The 22475-nt window shown below is 30.9% G+C and overlaps 1 protein-coding gene across 3 annotated transcripts in view; it reads right to left on the minus strand.

Annotated features, from left to right (window-relative positions):
- LOC124426661 (inward rectifier potassium channel 2-like) overlaps positions 1–22475 on the minus strand; it is a 39033-nt gene that overhangs the window by 14472 nt on the left and 2086 nt on the right. For 2 of the 3 annotated variants that reach the window (XM_046968631.1, XM_046968630.1), the window contains exons 2-9: positions 13111–13225; positions 12734–12972; positions 11921–12194; positions 11368–11560; positions 11069–11290; positions 9703–9938; positions 9329–9630; positions 8740–9008 (exon numbers count right to left, since the gene is read on the minus strand). In XM_046968631.1, coding sequence (XP_046824587.1) covers positions 8747–9008; positions 9329–9630; positions 9703–9938; positions 11069–11290; positions 11368–11560; positions 11921–12194; positions 12734–12972; positions 13111–13225 — 1843 coding nt within the window. In that variant the 3' untranslated portion in view covers positions 8740–8746. Of the gene's footprint in view, positions 1–8739; positions 9009–9328; positions 9631–9702; positions 9939–11068; positions 11291–11367; positions 11561–11920; positions 12195–12733; positions 12973–13110; positions 13226–16442; positions 16733–16993; positions 17632–22475 lie in introns of those variants that run through there. The other variant, XM_046968632.1, reaches the window with a different exon arrangement.

A 22475-nucleotide genomic window follows, 5' to 3' on the forward strand; every position in this document is an offset into this window, starting at 1 on the left:
TCACATCGTGACTTCTCAGATAAATCTCGACGTGCGAAAGCGACACGGACCTTGAAACTTTCCTTCTGTCACAGTTGCCAAGCTAATGCGTTTGAATGCACGACGACGATAACTTCTTATCGTTGTGTATAATGCGTGGGAAAAAAAAAGAAAAAGAAAGGAAAGGTCTAGTTGAGAATTTTAACGATATTTTTCAGAAACAATTTTTTTTTAAGTAACTTTTCAATAAGGATAAAAATATAGAAAAGAAAAATATATACATATATAACAACAAAAGGATGTATATGTCGTTTATCATCATCGTTACGGAGAAAGACAAGGATCGTGATTAAGTAATAACTTAAAGATAAATTCTTTTTCCATTGATAATAGATTCCTGATTATGAAATGTAAAATAATTTAAAAAAGAATGTAGTTTCTTTTTCTTTTCTTTTTTCTTTATCGTTTTGTAGTAAAAAATTTACTATTAAATTAAACATTAAGCAGTTTTATAATGAAATACGGAACATCGAGCAAGAATGGGCAAAAAAAAAAGAAGAAGAAGAAGAAGAAAAAAAAAGAGATCGTGTTTCATTGATAAATTTTTATTTAATAAAAATCTCATTTAACGATAAGAAAAAAATGATTACTTTAACTCTGTGTCAAATCGAATTATTCTTCTAATTAGTATTTTATTAACTGTCTCTTTTTCAAATCTATGTGTAACATTTTTTAATCGTTTTTAATCGTCTGTATTTGTATTGGACTAAGTATAGATAACTTATTAATGCAAGACTAATGTCACAGAAAATAGATATTACATTAAACAAATAAGAGTAGAAAAGAAAGAACATTTGTATTCTTACGGTAAAACGATAAGAATCTAAAAAAAAAAATTATTGAATAAATGATACTGATTGATCGGTGATTTAATCAATTTCAATGAATATATTATGATCAAAATTCTTCTCATTGTTTTCGACTTATGAATATTCCATTTTCCCACTTTTCTTACGAGTATCGTTTCCCTCTTTTACACGTTTTACTGCTTTTACTCTCTATATGTAAATCGGAACGTCATTTGCAATTCTAATAGTTACGTGTTCCCGATGTCCCTTTCCTTTCTTTCTCTCACTTCAAGTTCACTTTATTTCACCTATGTAAATATGTTTTCAAGTACATACATATTAACGTTTATCTACGTTGAATACGTAAAAAAAAAACATTTAATTAAAGTTAAACAAAATGTTTTATGGCGTATGATATTATTATATTTTTTTTCTTTATATTTTTTTTTGTATAAAATTGTAGATATGTGCATTATTTACTTGTGTTCTTTTTCTTTTTTGCTTTTCCTTTTTTTTCTTTTTTTTTTCTTTTTCTTTTTTTTTTCAAACTGTTCATCTAATTCTTAATTATCGTAAGACAATCATCAACAATATTAAACAATAATTTATAACACTCCATTATCTATATCATGTAGATACGTGGTACAATCATAGATATGAATACTATCTATAGTTATAATCGCGCACGTGTGCGTCACGCTGGATCAGGTTAACGTCGTCTTACGTATGTACACACATTCTGATTGGCGTGTGCTCATCAGTCAACTAACATTTGTCCCTGAAACGTTCTTTCCGAGTAAAAAAGAAATTTTGTAAGGTAACGCTTTTTATTTGTTTCTTTGTGTTTTTTTTTTCCTTTATATTTTTTCTTTTTTTATTTTCCCACGATCGTATAATAACATTTTCTTTTTTTTCGATTCGAATGCAAATACATATAGAAACGAAAAAGAAATATACTGATAAGCCTTCGAAGCTTATTGTCATTACTATACTTCGAATAAGTATTGTACTTATATTCGAAAGATATTTCTAGGTAACGTATGCGAGCGTATTATATGTATTTGAAAGTGAAAAGATAACGCATTGTCGTTCGCATTCTCGAACGACCGAAGCGATCGAAAGAAAAAGCGTAGTTTTCTTGAATCGTTAATTTTTACTGGTACGTGGTATTTCGTGTCTTTCTTTTTTTTTTTTTTCTTTTTTTTCATGCATAGCTCGATCCATACACCTATACACAAGACATACAGATCGAATATCGTCCGAAACGAGGTCGACACGCGATCGGATGTTGGAAAATTCGCATCCTCTTACCGGTCACTAATCACCGATCGTCCCGTCCGGACGCACGCTTTTGCGCACAGCTTTCATTGTCTTTCCGCTGGAAATGACGTCGATCTTTCAACGTAGACAGCCGATCAATTAGCGCATTCCCTCACGAAACCAACGACGATGACGATGATTCTCTCTCTCTCTCTCTCTCTATCTTTTTCTCGATCTTCTTTCTGTCTTCTCTTAACCGATTGATGACCACAAACGCTGTTATAAAATTCACCAACAAGAAAGAAACAGCACACACTATTTTTTCAACTTATCGTTTTCATCCTATTCAGAATTTTTTATATCCTTGTATAGTTGTTTATTTATTTGGTTTTTTTTTTTTTTTTTTTTTTTTTTCAAAAAATCCTCACTCGATTGAGAAGAAAAATGTTTGAATTTCTTATAAGAGATGCGAACACGTGGTGGATTGATCGACCGGCGTTTCTCGTAGATGTCGCTCGAGTGAATTTAAATTTTAAATGTCCCGCCACTTGCTCGATCTTTTAGACTGAGTTCTTCTCTCTCTCTCTCTTTTTCTCTCTCTCTCTCTCTCTTTCTCTTTTTTTCTCACGTATATTTTCGAATTTGAATCGTAGAATTTTGTTTTGAAACGAATCGAGACACACTGGTCTCGCGCGTTCGCCGCGTCGACGACGACGACGTCGACGAAACGTCGCGAAACTGCGAACGCTTTTGCTAAGCGAATGTAATAGGTACATACGACGAATGAAACGAGCGAGCCTGTCCAGTGACGTCAACCGGCACCTTTTACACCCGCCTTTATCCCTTCTCCTTTCTCTTAGTCTTCTCTCTCTATTCCCTCCTCTACTCTTCAACCTTCTTCTCCTTCTACTTTGGTTTCCTACTCCTTCTTCTCATTCCCATCATCGTTGAACGCGTTGACTCTTTTCTTGCCGAAGATCACCGATCTGTCTCGGCCTTTTGGTCGGTTGTTTTCTATAAGTTTGACGTCCTTGCAAGAGAGAAAGGGAGAGAGAGAGAAAGAGAGAGGGAGAGAAAGAGAGGCGGTCATAAAAATGTAAAACTTCTTGGAAGTTTTTTTTTACGATTGATTCCTATCATCGATTTTATCACGTTATACATTATAAATAAAATAATCTATGATAATGTCTCTTTTTCCTATTGACATATCGTGCCATTGACACTTAGTCACCTTAACTCTCGATCAGATCTTGTAAACGATGATTCTGACCACTCTCGATGCACGTCATTACAAAGTATCGTAAGAAGTGGAATAATCGTGTTACATGGTAGTACATAAGAGATTTATATAATTGATTTATATATAGTCGTACGATGTTATTTAATCTCGAGATAATTATTTATATTGCACAGTGGTATTACTATGGATTCATTATTTAAAAAAAAAAAGAAAAAAAAAGTAATTTTGTCGTGGTGCGTTATAAAAAAAAAAAACAAAAAAAAAAAGAAAACAACAAACAACAAAATATGTTATTATATTAAGAAAGTATGTTCGAATACTTTAACGATCTAGTACCTATGCGTATGACAATGATTAGTATAAAAGATCGATTTGCCACGGTACATACATTCGTGACGGTCTTTCTTTTAAGTATATAGGTATCACCCGTATATTATTAAGTACTAACAGAGGAGAACATACTTTATGATGATAAGTAATTATGCCGAGAAAGATAGGAGATTTAGAAAAACGAATGGTGACATTTTAACTACGATCCTCGTCGTATGAACAAGAATGTTTTCACATTTTCATTCTACAAAAAATCTCTTTCTTTCGGGAATATTTTTTACTTGGCTAACATATAGACGATAATTATTAGACAATATGGAATGAAATTTGCGCCTTTTTTCTTTTTCTTTTCCTTTTCTCTTTGTTTATTCTTTTTTTCTTTTTTTTGTTTACGTAATTATTCGCGTTATTACTTTCAAGTCGAACGAGCGAAGACGCAAATCAAATGGCAAAAAACGCGGACTCGTTTTTGATACTCTCTCGTAAGTATTTAAATAAACGACGTTCATGGTTCACTTTCCAACCTTCCACAATCGGATAGCTTCGTTTTCGTCCTTTCTAAATTCCTATGCCAATCGGGTGTTCTCGGGATATGTGTCATTTGCTTGATCATCACTTAGAATACTTCTAGATAGGTGGATTGTTTGTTGAGCTCCGCTTTTGTCTTTTTACTAGTTATTTTCTCTCTCTCTCTCTCTCTCTCTCTCTCTCTCTCTCTCTCTCTCTCTCTCTCTCTCTCTCTCTCTCTCCATTTAACGTTAATTTCAATACATTTAACATTATTGCTACCTGAATATAAAAAATATCATATTGTTTAACGTCTTCTACTGTAATTGCAATGCGTAATATATAATTTGCTATATTAAAAACAAAAGTAGCAATAAAGTCACTTCCAATTAATTCGAATGATTAGATGATTTTAAATCTGATATACTCGAAATCCGAAAATTCGATAAAATTGAAGGAACAAATGTAAATGAATGAAAATAATTAAACTACGTTTAAAAAAAACGATAAAAATATTGATTAATAAGAAGATCCTAAATAAGACAGAGAACATACGTTTACTATTTTTTTGTTCCTTGACTTTTTGACGTATAAAATAAGAAATTAGATTTTTGACACAGTTCGTACAGATATATATATATAATATATATTATATATATATATATATATATATATATATATATATATATTGTTGTTATTTTTTAGATCTTTCAGTATTTAAATAGACGTATATCTTTTCTCTCTTTCTTTCATTCATGATAATTATATCGTTAAATTACGAAACGATATATCGAAATGAATCTCTGCTTAAAAAAAGACCAATGATTTTATCATTTCAAAGAGATCAATGACGTCGATCAACGACGTTGTTTTTCTTTCGTTACAACTTTAATTTCAGTCAATTAAACGATGATGATGATTCAGACGAGTAATTACCGATGTTACTCTCGTTTGCTAGTTGCCACGAGAAGTGCAGATAATGCGGTGCCGTTTTACGCGCATTTACGAAGGATATACCGAGAGACGCGCGTTACGCGAGAGTTCGTCGTTTTTATTGTAATATAATTCGAAATGTAAAGATTTACGAGAGAAAAATATAATATAATATAATATAATATAATATAATACAAAAATTAAATTAAATTAAATTAAATTAAATTAAATTAAATTAAATTAATTAAAAAAAAAAAATTTCGAAGCGAGAGAGAGAGAAATAGAGAGATAGAGATAGAGAGAAAAATAGAGAGAGAGAGAGAGAGAGAGAGAGAGAGAAAAAGTTTCGAAAGGAGAAGGCAAGAATCATCTCCATCTCGTCTCTTCAATTCCCCCACGAAACGTCCGGTTTCCGGTTATTCCGAGTATATTAGTCATAGCGTGCGAATAATCGACGAGTGGGATGAAAAGGATAAGTGCTAAAGGATTTTTCGATCTTTCTCTCTCTTTTTTTTTTTTTTTTTTTTTTTTTTTTTAACCGAAGTATCCATTCAATCCTTTCCGGGAATATTGATTATTCGTTGTTTAATCGTCGAGTATTATTTCCTTGAAGTTATGCGAGTCTCTTCGTTTGACGACGATCATTCGTTCGATCGTGAATTATGGCTATTAATGATAAAATTTCGAGATACATTCTTTCAAATATATTTTTATTATTGTTAAAACGTTTTACTACGAGACGTGACGGGACGTGACGGGACGAGACAGGGCAGGCCAGGCTAGGATAGGGTAGGGTAGAGTAGGGCACGGCAGGACGGGAGGTAGATAGGTAGGCATAGAGTGTCTCTCAGGTGACAGGTACGGAATAACCGACCTATCAGAGCGAGAACGTGCTTGGAGAAGGAAAAAAAAAATGAATGAGTAAGTTACGATACGTTACGTTACGTTACTTTTGCTAAGCGATATGCTTATACTTAGTTTCGTGATCCTCGAGTATCAACTTTGCTCTCTATTGTCGTGTAAAACAATGTCTGCTTCCAAGCGTACACGATTGTGAAGAGAAAATTGTTGAAGATTCGTTTAACTTAATCATTTAATAATGTCATTTAACTTTCTAGTCGCACGTACATCTATCTATCTATACTTTTAATGTTTTATTATTTCATTTTTTACAGTCCTCCCACCCAAGCCCCTCTTCTATAATATGAATTGTCGCTTTGTATTCAAACGTTAATGCCTGTGTTATGTATAAATTATACCTAGGGTATAGTATAGTGTTACACCATAAGTTTCACATAATATAATCTCTCTTTCTTTTTTTTTTTTTTTTAGAGACACATAAAAGAATTGATTTATAGACGATAAGTATAAAGTAGCGATTAAATTGTAAAAACGCGTTAATTATTAATTAATTATAATACGTCAATAAGATTTTTGTATCTTTGTGTTTTTACATCGAGTCTGACTCGACTTAAAGGACACACGGTAGATACATACATTGTATATACATTCGAGTAATATAATCTACAATTCCCATAGGGTAACCGATGGTGTCGATGGAATTTCATTCTCCAAGGTTTACAATTAGCATGACAATCGCGACATTTATGGCCTCATTCTCGAAAGGTCGAGCCAACCAAGCAGCTCTCGTGATTTCGAGAATCGTGAGATGAAATTTGACCTGGATATCGTAGCGTTCTCTGTTCGTTAGAACAAAGTAGAAATTTTACAGATATGTGATATTTGATAAAGTAAAACTTGACACATTATGCTTGTTAACATCAAACAGCAATAGTTGTAGACTTTTTACTTGAATAAATAATGAGAAATAATAGATTATTATTTATAATGAAAATATTATTTCGAAGAAAATAAAAACGACATTTTCCAAGAATAATAATATTTTATCTTTAATAATTTCTTATTTAAGTAATGTATCAACTTTAATGTATATTTGATAACACGATGCATTACAAAACTTAATTTTTTTAATAACAAATTCAATCATTCTTGATTTATTAGAAACGAAATAAAACGAGTAAACGACATCGATGAAAATACGAAGATGATTTAGAGAATAGGCGCTCGTGTAAAATAGAAAATTATTCGAAGCTTGTATTACTATAAAGTAAAAAAGAAATATTACGAAATAAGAAAAAAAAAAGAAAAGAAAAGAAAAGAAAAGAAAAGAGAATATTTTTTCGCTCGTTGTTATACATAAAAAAAGGGGTCATTTTAACATGAGATAATCCTGTCTCTATTACTGTTCGCTTTAACATTCTAATTAAATGTAAGCCCAAGGAAAGATAGAGAAAGGAAACGAAGGAAGGTAGGAAGGAAGGAAGGAATGAAGGAAAGAAGGAAAGGAAAGGAGAAGGGGTTACGTGCCGAAGGAACTCGATAGCTAAGTTTATCGCGTTTCGCGGGGTGTCATGGACGACTCTCATTATCATCTCGGTTCTACTCGGCTCGATTCGGCATGGTTCGTAATGCACACGCTCGAGAGCTAACAGTTGATAGAAAACGAAGTTGTAAAACGAGTGAGAAGAGGGAAGGGAAGGCGAGAACGTCGAGCGTAGGAGGAGGAGGAGCTGAGATTAAACAATTGACTGGCGCGATAACGAGGGCACTTCCCGCCACTAAACTCATCCTGTCGTGTCGTCGTCTAACCTATCCACGACTCTTCGTATTCATTTAAACCACCACTCATCCGTCTGCCCTTCTCGCAATCGTAGAACGTGCTTATTGCATCATAACGCGCGAATTACCACGATCCGAATGATTCCCAACGAATACGTTCAGCTCTATGTTCTTTTTTTCGAGATCCCATTTAATCGACTCCAATATAGTTCATGAATTAATAATTAGGAGAAAAATTTTCTTCAATCATCTTTTTTATGCATAATTATAATAACGCTTTAAATGCATAATCGTTTTCTTATGTATTTATCAAAAATAATATTGTATCGCAATTTTTATATCGTATTAAACAAAATTTTGCAAGGTTCCTGTTGAATTTCTCATCATTTGAAAAAAGAAAAAAAAAGAAAAAAGAAAGAATGAAGTCACAGGTATTAGTAAACTATTTGCGCACCACTGTCAGTATGAAACACTATCACGACGATAATAATGCGTCTATCTTTCTGTCTGTTTATATGCATAGATGCTTCGAGGACTCCCGCGTTTTTTCTTGAATAAAATTATAATTACGTAATTTTTATCTATTTTTCATGTAAATTAAAACCCTGATTTAAATCATAATAAGAAAAGGATGCAGGCTAGATGGGAGGAAATCAAACAGCATGAGCGATTCTGAATCTCTCGGTATGATGTCTTTTGTATTCGAGTTAGAAACAATTTAGATGACGATTCCGATAGCTCGTAAATTTGGATATATTTTTAATGGGTCAAATAATTATGTGATAAGAAATAATACGCGATCTTTGTTCGCCCTCGTTTCATGTGCTTTTATAATACGCGAGATACTATACTACGAAGTTAATATTATTTAAGATCGTAAATTTTATATTTTCAAGATAAAAGAACGTAAATTTATTTTGTTAATGCGAAACAATATGGCAAATATTTTTTCCACGTTTAAAAAATTTAACGTTTTTTTAAATATATCATAATTAGACTTACCTGTAAATTAGACGTCTTCGCAAGCATTCATTCGTTCCAAGCGATGATTTGATTCCGCTGAGTCAACGACGATTTCTAATCGCTGAGGAACTCCCAACGACTTTGATATCGTCGGTATAGTTATCTCGACGCTTCTCGTTTCCTCTTCGTTTCCCAATACAAAGCACGTCTTCTTTTGCATGTCTTTAGCCTTGTGACTGTCGCCCAAACTCGATCTCCTCGGCATGGCATCACGAAGAGATTCATGCGAGCCCCTAAATTTGTTATGTCTAAATGATAAATCAAAAATGATTAACAACTTATATTTGTCAACAATTTTATATATAATTTTTATCGTTAAATACGTACTACTTTGTTACATAAGTCACTATATGTATATATATATATATATATATATATATATATATATATATATTTTTTTTTTTCTTTTTCTTTATTTTCCTCCGACTAGATATCATCCTATCATAATCTTATGTTTTTGTTTTTTTTTTATTTGTTTATTTCAAATATGAATTTATCAAACTCGCTTATAAGAGTTAATTAACCATTACGTTTAAGTATAGTGAACGCGTTTATAACAGTACGTTACCCGGGATCCAAAGTCGACTTCGAGGATGACTTTTTATTGCGAGCTTGACATTGATCGATGGTCGGACGTGAGGTTGATCTTTTCATTCCTTCAATATTAATCCTCGAGTCGCTTTTCTTCAAATCAAGAGTACTCTTTGAGCCTTCCCGATGAATCTTCTTCTCATCCTTGCAATTATGTTGTTTTCTATTTTTTCTAAGCGTCGCATTGATGTCCTCCAAGGCACGATTATATTCCTCTTGCACTTTTGATTCCTCCGGACTTACGGGTGTAGCACCGCAAGCAAACTCGTTATCGATCGACTGTAAAAATCGTTTGTAAGCATAAAATTTTTTTTCTTCATATTTGTAAGGAAACAGAGACAAGAAACTCACCTCGTCGGGAGTATAAAATATTGGTTGTCTTGGTTCAACTTGAATACTGTTTACGCTTTCTCGTCTCAAGGTGCCGTCAGGACCAGTGATCATAACCGGAATCGGAGTCGGTGGAGTCAACGGAGGTGCATGCATGTGAAGACCACCGAGAGAAGAGGCCAAACTCGAACCGGAACTTGTAGTCAGAGAACTGCTCGAGACGTCGTGATATGGAAATGCACCTGAACTCACACGTTCTGCGACGAAACAATAATCAATTTTCCTTCGATGGGATTGTTTAATATTCGTTTGAAGTAATCTCGATTAAATTTTAAACAATATAAGTCATCAGATAATTGTAATCCAGCATCGAAATCTTTTTGTATTTATTTTAATTTTGAATTTATTTCGCTCGTAACATACTCTTTTTTTATTTTAACATTATCGTTTTACTTGTCAAGATCGGACAATTAAAACAATTTATCTGTGAATTTTTTATCGAATAAAATAGTATCATGATATATACATATAAAAAAAAAAGAAAAAAAAAAAAAGAAAATAAGTCATTTTCGATCAGTTTTTGTCTTCTTAGGATGTTTCCATTGTCAGAAAATTAATAACAATTAGTAACGATTTCTACTTATACCACCATCGATAAAGTAGAAATCGTTGTCATCGTATGAGAAGATAGCAACCAAGGATTGACTTTTTGAATGTATGCATCTTTAATAATTCATTTATTCGGCAGAAAGTATTTGTAATCTTCTTATAAAAAGAATGTAAATATTTAAATACTGTAAGTCAACAATAAGATATAATGATTGTTATCATCTTTGTCATAGAGATATAAACTCTAACCAAATGGAAAGCATTGTTTTTTTTTCAAAGCCTTTTTTTCGATATTATACATCATATGAAGTTTTTAAGATTGATCATGAATCCTGGTTTTATGATAGAATTGTGCCGTCATGGCCATTTCGTGTCCGAACATTATTCGATTAATATTTATATAATATAACGGTATCGAAACATTCATATACAATCGAAGATTATCCAGGTATTATAGTATCTAAAATTTCTGAATACGTTGTTAAAAATTAATAAACTCATATACGAACGAGATATGTTCAGACACATTTATATAAATCCGTGCTACAGCTGTGGGCCTTTTCCATGGAAATAGGAAAAATATCGTTTGCAAATGTGATCGGAGAATGTACGGCCCCATGGATGATGTATAAACTGTTACATTATAAAACTATGGTAACCAATTCGTATCCGGCGCACCCAACCGGGACATGAACCGGCCACGGCACGATTGTATATAAATGAGCCTTATTATCCATAACGTTAGCTCTGTGTTAAAGTAATTTAAAAAACAGTTTACCTCCTTTAGCTCGATGCATTGCTCTGATTTGATCAAGATCGGCTGCAGAACAGAGAGGAGTATCGACCTCGTAAGTGTTATTAAAGAGACTGTAATTGACCTCGTATTCGCCGGTTTCCTTACGGAACGTGATAATGTGTTCGAAACGATGTCCCCAAAGAATTTCCGATGGTAGATAAGAGCTTCTCGCTTGTGTCGTCATACCGGTCGATTCGATCACACCTACAATGTCATAATTGAAAATGTTATAATAGCACTAAAATTAGATTTGTTTGTACTATTGAATATAAAATTGTTACCTTCCAAAATAACGACAATCTCGAAACGTTCCCTTAGCATATCGCTTGCGGAGATATGATAAAGTGGCGAATGTTCATCGATCTTATGAACTATCGTTGTCGGCCATATAAAAAATATCTTATCCTCCTCCCCGTCACCGCCGACTTTTAATTCCGTTTGAAAGAACGGTAAGAGCTCGCCCTCTCTCGTCACCTGAAAGATTTTCCATCGAACGTAAAATAAAAATTTTCTTTTTTTTTTTAATAAAAATAAATCGTTCATGCTTATAGGATGTGCATAAAATGACAAAATTTATATAAAAAAAAATATATATATATATATTTGTTTTTTACAATTAACTCTTTATAAACAACTTAATTGATACTAAAGTTAATTTTATATTACTTGTTGTTCATATGACAATGCATTTTTTTTTCTTTTTTTTTTTTTCTTAGTTCTCTGAGTTTAAAATAAGTTATTCAATATCAAGTAACCTTCAAATATTTTTATGATCATTATATTTAATTGTTCAGCTATATGCATTTGTTAACACAAGATAAGAAAACTACTTACCTTTCTTTTGATCATTTGTGCTCTGACATGAGCCTCGATGATATGACTTTTTCTCATATCTCCGACGCGAAACATCAAACACGATTGCCCGTCTCTTTGACATATTACGGCGTTCCTCGAAAAAAGAAGGGTCTGCGTTCTTTTTTTCGGTCGAGACAACTTCGCGAATACTATGCCGACCATAAAGGCTTGCAGGATCACTCCTGTCATCGATTGTATACACATGACGAATATCGCCTCTGGACACTCATCCGTCGTATGCTTGGAGCCATACCTGCATCATTATACAATATTAACATACGAATTCATTTCTTTTCTCTTTGAACTATTGAACTTTGATCTTAATATAATTTTAGCTAGAGAAATATCAAGGTATATTTAATTAAAAAGAAAAAAAAAATTAATTAACTTTCCATCTGAATAATATATCATTAACGTGTACATAAACTGAAACACATAATATAAAACAGTGGTACTTAAATTTTTGTTATTATATTAATATTATATAAAGATAATAATATTATCGTTTAATTATTATTTTTAAATCGAACAAAAACTTTATTACTTGGAAAGTTTATACAAATTCATGCAAAATTTTATGAGCTTTAATAATTAATAATGATTCATAATTCGTGCATAATCGCTTTAAACTAAAAAAAGAAGAAAAAAAAAGAAAGAAAGAAAGAAAGAAAGGATAGATAGAAAGAAAGAAAAAAATAACATTTCATACGTGTTGAGAAACAAAAGAAAAACAAAACATATGTTCGTACTAAACGAAAGAACGAGAATAGAAGTAAGAGTGATTGCGTTTACCCGATCGTGTGCTGTGTCTCGACGGAAAAGAGGAAACAGCTGGTGAAACTATGTATATCTTGGACGCAAGGAGTAAATGTAAAATTCGGCGAGTTGTAATTACGTGGATCAAGGTCTCCGTGGCTATATGCGATCAACCACCAAATCAGAGCAAAACCGAGCCAAGAAAGTAAAAAGTTCATCGAAAAGACGAGAAGCGTCCAACGCCATTGAGCGTCGACTAAAGTGGTGAAAATGTCCTGAAAAAAAACAAAACAAAACAACAAAAAAAAAAAAAAAGAAAAAAATCGTTAACCCGTTATGAATGAGTCTTAACTTCGATGGTTAATTCGATTAATTTATATAATAAAAAAAAAAAAAAAATAATAATTATTCACCTGCAAATAACGACGACGACGTTTAGCAACGTTTCCTTGTACGACGTTGCAATCTCCATGCTTGAACACTACTCTCTTACGTACTCTCCTAGAACTGAATCTGGTTTGACGGTATCTTTGGAAAAAAAAAGAAGCAAAAAGAAAAATCAAATCAATATATGCAAGCTTGTTTACTTTGAATGAGTAAAGAGTATTAGGAAAAGTACTTGAAAATGATGTAGTAAAAATACTTCTTTACAAAATTATAAAGATATTCGCATTACAAATTTTCATTCGAATTCGTTTCAATATTTGCTTATTTCCACTGCAAAGAAAAAATGAATTTTTATCCAATATTCAATTGTAATAAAAACTTTTAATTCTATTTGTTTATTTTTATTTGTTTCTAAAATAAGAAGAAATAAAAATAAATAAAAAAAAAAAAATATAAAAAAAAAATGATATACTGGGATGAAATCTCATTTACATTAATTAAAGTTTTTTTTATACTAGCTTTTAAAAATTAAAATACACAGTAATTATGATCTATATATAAAAACGATCTATAATAATCGTTAAATAATGAATCCTTTAAATAATATCTATATATAAGAATAGCTATTAACTAAAATTGAAATGATTTATTGTACTATGATATATGGCTTATTTCATTAAAAAAAAAAAAAAATAAAAGAAAATAAAAAAATAAATAAATAAATAAATAACAAAATAAATGAGATTCCATCGTACCTACTCGTAAAAATGTATAAAGATAAAACGCTTTTTATTCGTATAAACGAGATCATCGCTGTTTATTTCTGAAATTGAGAAGCTATCTTCCGTTTCTATTTCGATGATCTTGATAGTCATAATTTATGAACGTAAAACAAACATCTTATCGATAACTACGAAATAGCGAATTCTTTGATTTCTTTTTATTTTCTATTTTTTTTTTCTATTCTTTTTTTTTCGCATTAAAACAAACTGAGACTAAAACGTACGTTTTTATTAAGACACGAGATTATTTTACTGCTTAAAACTATAATATCATTGAAAATATATTAGGTTCTAATTTATCGCTTAGTCTAGGCCATGCTTTAAAGATGCGGCGCTACAACGAAATCGTCGAACGGCAACTTGCCAGTGAATCGTCATTGAAACGAATCACGACTTTTTTTTTTCTTCCCCCTAATGATTCATAGGTTCTACGATTTATTATAAATGACGCGTTAAAACTTGCAAGTAAAAAATCGTTTCAATTAATTATTTTAATTGATTGCATTTATAAATTAAAAATCTCATTAAAAATTTTCTATTTACTTTTAACGATCTCAATGATTCAATTTCTTTTGGATCGGATGATAGGTTCGATCGTTCTTAATAAGTGATAACGTTAGATTCAATATGGATCAAGGTAATCGATGTAATAGATTTAATAGTGAAGTTTGAATTTTGAAGAAGGAACCGTCATCGGTCGAAGGTCAATCCACTGTTTTAACATTTTTTGATAGTCTTTATTAATAGATTTTGAGCATCATTATAAATAGACAAGTCGCGCCTCTGTGTCTCGGTAAGATTCGTTGGAAATAAAACACTGTTAAGAAAGAGTATTTTTCGAAGTTGTTAGTCTAGCTTTAAAGGCTAGAGTCTAGACGATCGAGATCAACGAGACGACGTATGTTTATGAAATAAGGAGTCTGGTTCCATATCGCACATCAAAGGCGGTTCTCGTGTCTTTGCCTTCGATTTCTTTGAACTCGTCATCTTCACGATTATTCTTTTCTACATAATTATATTTATTACTTTATAATGAGTTAATGTCTATGATCGAAGGGTATTACAGAAATTAATCCTCTTTTTTTTCCCTCTTGAATGTCCAATTAGATTTAAGTATCTAAAAAAAAAGAAAAAAAAAAGAAAGAAAGAAAAAAAATGATTTTTCGATTATGATTTACGAACTTTTCTCCTGTTGAATATTTTTCGAAAATAATGTTAACTCATCAACTATTCTATTGTTATTTCAATGACATTCAAACATTATTAAAGGTAACCGACCTTGTTTCGTTATCAGGTACAAGATCGCATTAACAGAAATTTGCGACTTCGTTTAAAAAGACATCGATGGCCTTGGTAACTTAAAAAAGATACCTAGAGAAAAAAATCATTCGTTTTATAACTAATTTTATTTTCTGTATTATATGATATTCAGGATGATAAATTTAAATTCAATATATATACGATAATAATGAACGATATATATATATATATATATATATATATATATATATATTATATATATAATGAACGATCGCTTAAATAATTTTCGGTAAGAAGTCGCAAGATTGAATTAAATCGAAATTGTTTTTAAAGAAATTATTATCACGAAAATTTCGAGAGAGATACTGATCGTTTCGTTTTATCTTCATCGAGACGAATCGTGTTCGTCTGGACGAGACAAGAAATCGTCGGCGATTATGATAACCGGTGGCAATAAACCTAATGATATAAACCGTCGGGCGAGATTGTAACTCGGCGATCGTCTCTGGTCTAGATTAAACGGATGTTCACTTCGCGACTTTATGTCTTCTTTCTTGGCTCGTTAAATCGACGATTCTTTCCGTCTCACTCACTCGGTCACTTTCTCTCTCTCCTCTCTCTCTCTCTCTCTCTCTCGCTCTCTCTCTCTCTCTTTCTCTCTAATTCTAATAGGCTTCCTTAAAAAGAATTTATCATTCTTTATTATAAAATTTATGCAAATTTATACAAAATTATAGAAGTGCTGGTTTTTTTTTTATCATAACCCTTTGGATTCTGTGTAAAACTTGATGAACGAATTTTATCTATGTATGTTTATGTTTATATAGGATTTAGTCCAGTAATTATGTTAAAATTGAAAAGTATGCGATCCTTCTTAAATAAAAAAAAAAATCAAAATTGTAGAATAAAATTTTTTCCATATGATTCATTTCTTTTATTTTTTACTTTTTCTTTAATTTTTGTTTTCAATAAAATCGATTGTAAATGTTAATCCAGCACATTTGCATCTTACTCAAACGATTCACATTCATATATATATATATATATATATATATATATATATATATATATATATATATATAAAATATAAAGAAAAATAAAAAATAAAAAAGAATGATATAAAAAAAGTTTATTCTACAATTTAGATTTATTTCGGTCAATCTGTATTTAATTATTTCCACTGTATTTTTTTATATCGATGTTTCTAACAATTTTCGATATCATTACTATCATTAATTTGTTGTCAAAGATCGAAGAAAATATTTAATTTAGAAAAAAAGTCGTGAAATGAGTATCGTCGAATTAGATTCGCGTACTTAAGTAATTCTTCTCGCCAAGCAGCTTCTCCGGAAGTCGTGGCTTTAAGGACAAGCATCGAAACTTGGGAGAGTGCTCTGCGTAAACCGGAGAAAGCCGTTCCTCCATCTCCAAGGTGGTGTAGTTTTTCTCCGTTCGACGCACTCGGCAAGATTGACGTTGCCGTAGCCATGTTTATTTTTCTGCTAAATTCAAACGTCTCTCTTCTCGATGGTCTCTCTTATCGCAATAGAAGTGACGTCCGCGAATACGATGGATAATAAAGATAGAAGGAAGAGAGATGTTTCTTCTTAAATAATAATAAAAAAATATATATATATATATATAGATAAAAGAAGAACAAGAAAATGAAAAGAAAGATACGCAATCCAAACGCAAAAAAAGAAGCGTTAATCTATTCTTTTTATCTCGTCAATGTCGATCTGTCGAACTTTAATATATATATGTATCTCTCATTCGGCTTTCGGCAGCCACGAAGAAAGCTCGGTCATCTAAAATTAAATCTTATTCAAGATGGCCGTGCAGAGCGATCGCTTTAAGGACAGTCTACCGAGAGTTCAGCTGTCCCAAAGGCTCTTTACTCCGCTCTGCTCGCCATTCAGCTCGCTTCATCGCTAAAGCCAAACATCGCAACCAGTCCAAAGCCAAAGAAATATCCAGATCAGTCGTTTGCACCACATTCGGCTTTTCGATCTCGAACGATCGAATTATTCTCGATCGTTTCTTTCTTTTCTTTTCTGTGTCTTCTATCTCCCTAACCCCCCACACCACTTCCACCACTATTATTATTTAAACGTTTATCTCTCTATTCTCTTCCTTCCTTTCACTCGCACTCTCACTTTCCCTACTTTTGGCTGGCGTTCACTTCACTTTTAAACTAGTCTCTCGTATTTAAATGTTATTCCAATTTCTTTAGAATTCTATAAAGGTTATAGTTCACATAAAATTTTACGTATTTTACTAAATAAAATACGGAAATCTTTATTGAATTTTTAAATATTTAATCGCACGTAAAATATTGCGTTATATGGATCGTTATAATATAACGCAAGACAATATTGATATCTTTTTTTTTAAATACACGGTACATTCTCGCATGGTACCGTTTCATAAACGAAATTTTTTAATGAGACGCACGGAGCTAATTAAACTCGCTCATTAACGAACAACAGCTTGTTTAGTACTGCGCGATCGAATTTCGAATCATCGGAGAGTAGAAACGATTTTCGTCGTACTCCGTGTCGTCTATGCGTCGGCTTGGCACCGCTTAAGGCCGGCGAAATACACCCTAAATAATACTCTACTGTCTTATTAGAATAGTTGGATCTGTCGAAAAAATGAACAAAGAATAGAAAGTTCACGATAAAATAAGTAATTTGAAAGAAAGAAAAAAAAAGTTAAAAAAAAAAAAAAAAGAATTATTATTTTGAATGCATATGCTCGAAACGTCGGGATAATACGATCGACGTCATTCCTTAAATTTATTTTGTTTATGCCGAAAAAAAATTATCCACGGTATTAAATACGATCGACGTCATTCCTTAAATTTATTTTCTTCATGTTGAAAAAAGAAACGAAAGGTCAGGTAAAATGACGTATGTATGTAATTAATACGATCGACGTCATCCCTTAATATTTATTTCGTTCAAGTTGAAAAAAGAAACGAAAGGTCAGGTAAAATGACGTATGTATGTAATTAATACGATCGACGTCTTTCCTTAAATTTATTTTATTTATTTCAAAAAAGGGTTAAATGAAGAATTATATGAAAAACTTACAGATAACAAAATATGCGTTCGAGATTGATACAATTGATGGTATTTTTAAAATTCATTATATTCATATTTTTTGACACCTTCGATTATTCTATTGTAATGGACAAAGACAAAAGATCGGCGCGAGCATATTATCCTTAGAGAAAATATTTTCGTGCGAAATGTTTCGCGATCTGGCACTGTTTCGAGAACGAACGATACGATTTTCGCGGCCGACAGTTTTCGTTTTCTAGGCCAAGAACGTCCTTTTGGGATCTTTCCTCGACGATTCGTTTCTTTGCCTTGAGTTCATTTCGATGCAACCACTTCTTAACTTTTATTAGAATTCAATTGAACAATCACTAAGACGGTTGAAATTTTTATCTACAAATTTATTGAAACTTGAATTTTTAGAAGATCGATTAAAAACTAATTGATCGATGATCAATTATTTTGATTTTTTTGATTTTTATTATTTTTTTTTTATTTTTATTTTTTTTTTTTTTTTTATTTTAACGAGCAACATAATAATTAATTTAATCGATTGATTAAATCCATGAATTTAATCACTACAGCTAATAATTAATTTTCTTTTCTCAATGCATCATATTAAAAAATTTTGATTGATTTTGATAATAAAATGCTGCACATAAATGTCATGTACGATCCCGCAGAACGTGTTTACTTTTCTTTGAGAAAAGTTCCTTCTCTTTGCGCAAGATTAATAGTAACAAAGTAGCGTCTAAATACAAACATTTTCAAAGTGATTCGAACGTAAAACTAGGAGGACGGGATTCCCTGATACTCTTTGGCGTGCCACGGTTTCCGCAATTAGAGACTTCTATTCTCGTCAAGCAAAAGAAAGACTTCCGCCGAGGATGGTAGGGAAACGGGAACATGGTGATGCTATTTTCGCGGAGTTCATAAAACGCATTGTGATCTAGATCTCTCAGCGACGAAGTATTTTCGAGCTTATCGACGAAAATTCCGAGGCTAAGCGTCTCCGACCGAGTCTCACTTCCGAAAACTTCGTAGTTTATTTTTTTCATATTTCTAGAAAAACAGTCGAAACATATAGCTCTTCCGAAAAGCTTGAACTTATAGTGACAAACAAAAGATATTTACAGATTTTACAGACACAAACGAAAAATATTTAAAATCGAATAATAATCTTATGGATCATATATGAAATATATTAATAATTAAATAAAAAGAAAACAAAAATAACATAGATAAAGAATGGAAAATTAAGTTTTCACACGTTCTTTATCGAATGATCTTTTTTTGAGTTATTTTTAAAGTAGCGCATAATACACATACAGACACACATATGTAACGTTTAAAAAAATATAATATTAAATGAAAATACAATATGATTAGTTTAGATACGTTTAGATATGTATCGATATCATGTATGAATACTATAATCCAATTCAAACAATATGAATTGCAAATTAAACCAAAGTTGAATATTTCATCATATTTTTTTAATAATTACATATCTAAAATATCCTCGCATAATATTAATGTAATATAATAGAAAAATTTTACTACATGTTCATTCCTTTTACCGTTTAAAAGATAAATCGCGAAATAGCGAACATTCAAATAAAAAAAGAAAAAGAATAAAAAAAAAAAGAAGAAGAAAAGAGAAAAGAGAAAAGTGCAGAATGCACAACGAGTAATAACGGTCATCGATAAGTTCGATAAAAATTCAATATAACTCCGAACATTTCTTTTTATTAAAACTTTGTATTTCGAACATTATAACGGGACTTTCACATATTTACATCTGATATTAACCTACTTCACTTCTTATCTCCACGGAAATTATTTATCAATGACTACAGAGCATCCTTTCGACAACGAACTTAGTTTCCGTTTCACTATTTCTCGACGAATACGATAACGGAAACTATTAAATGTATACTCCGTATTATGAATTGTATAATTAACACGAGCATTAATTGTAATGCCTAGTAATTATGATTAATGACAAATAAAATCAAACAATATAATATAATGTTATATATTTCATAATTATTTACCATAATTTATCAACAGATCAATATGAATAATATGCTATTGTATGTGGTCTGTCAAAATGATAATAATGATATTTTGGCAGGAAATGATTTTTTGGCAGTATTAGAGGCAAGGTGGGAGAGTTTGGTTAATGTTAGGGGCTTTGAGAGGAAAGGAAAGAAGAGGAATGATCATTTGACGGAGTTGCGCATTACTTTTAGTATCGAATTGTAATTTCACGCGACAAGTAGTTAATCTCGTGCGACATTTTAATTTATTTTATTTTTTTTTCTTTTCATCTGTAAAAATAAACTTCCTAATATTTTCTAATGTGAAACCATGGAGTATGGGCCAACGAATTGTTCATATCATCTTGTACTTTGTTGATGGTTTAAAGTGATTCTGAAAACTCAGGAAAGTTCAATAAACAATTGATATAGTAAATATAAAAGCGCTTAGCTAGTCAATCAGTCAGTCAATTAGCGTTTGTCAGTAATGAGTTAATCTGTGTTATAGATAGAGTGATTAATACATTTATCACTATGTGATAAATTGAGTGTTTGTAATAAATTTATTATAGAAAATTGCTTAAAAACACTCAATCCTAACACTGAAATTTATTAAAAAGGCTAAAAAAAAAAAAGAAAATCAAATTGCTTGAAAGGAATGTAGCATTGTTCATAATATTTGGTCAATTGAATAAATTAATCAATATTTATCAGATTGCACGGTCGTTTTAATCATTATTCATAATAGTCAAGGCATTACAAATAATGATCTTTAATATATTCAAGGATTTGACATTGTAATAATTTTGTTATATATATTCGGATTTATACTTTTCAATAAAATTATTAAATCTTAATTAATAATTAATAAAATCCGACCTACAATATATGATTGTTTCTCAACTTATATTAAATGACCCAATAACGAAAGGATCATTCATAACATAAGTATGGTAGATATAAGAAAAAGCTTCTATTAAAATAAAATTTTTTCGCAAGCTAAAAATAATTTTTCAGTTGATCACGAAGCCGTTGTAGAAGTAAGACGTATAGTAAGTTACTAGTATAAACGTTACATCATATCTGCCGTAGAGATAAGATGCATAATGACGAGTTAAAGTAAATAAGTAATGTAAGTAACACAAATAACGTATACATATATACGTAAATAACATTAACATATAATCCAGTAAAACAAATAATACACAATATCATTTTGATGCTTTAATAATCTTGTTAAAAGTTCAAACATTGCATAATTCAATGGCCAGTTTTTTGATAAAGTAAATGTCATATAAATATCTAATAATAGTAAAAAACATAAATTTAAGCAAATAATTATTACGATAAATAAAGAAAATTATGTTAAAAGATAGATCATGGATATAATAACAATTATCATGTACGAAGTATTAATGGAAGAAAAAATGTCAATAATCAAGCCAAGTATCACAAACTGTGGACAATATTCATAACAGTAATTGTGCCGTAAGACTATTATTACGGGAAACCGTGAAGAAACAATTAGACAACAGTGTGATAATTAAATTTGAATTAAACTAAACACTATTGAAATAGAAAAGTGTTTAAAATATCTAAATAAAAAAAGATACTAATTATTATATTTATCGATTTAAAAAAAAAAATAGCAGCTATTAATTAATTAGTATAAAATAGTATATAGTGTATGAGATTGGTAAATTAGGTCAAAAAGTGTAATGAATAAATAATGTAATACAATAAGAGTTATAAAAATAAATGGATTGCGTTATTCTATATTGAGTTGGTACCAAACGATAACAGCAAAGATATTTTAAAAATTAGCAGACTATTTTTAAATATTATCATTTCATTCGAATCATGCAAAATAAAAAGTAAAATTCCGCGATAATAAGACGTCAAAAATACGAGCATGTGAGAAACTATCGTAATAAAACATCAGCGTACGTTAAATCTGCAAAATACCATTTTATATAAAATTGTCCGATTAAGGGTAGAATAGATAACGATAAATATTTCAACGCGATAGTTGATACTGACAAGCCTTAAATTATCAATCATAACTTAACTTACACAGAAAACAACTAATCTTAATACAATAGAACGAATGGAACAGGGTAGTTAAGAATATCCTTGGTAAGACACGAAAATAAAAATCTTAAAAACAAGCTTATAATATATATATATATATATGATTATTATAAAATCCATTTAAACCTATGGTATCGAATCATGGGCTATAGCA

This window comes from Vespa crabro, chromosome 9 (genome assembly GCF_910589235.1).
Source record: "Vespa crabro chromosome 9, iyVesCrab1.2, whole genome shotgun sequence".
Lineage (NCBI taxonomy): Eukaryota > Metazoa > Arthropoda > Insecta > Hymenoptera > Vespidae > Vespa > Vespa crabro.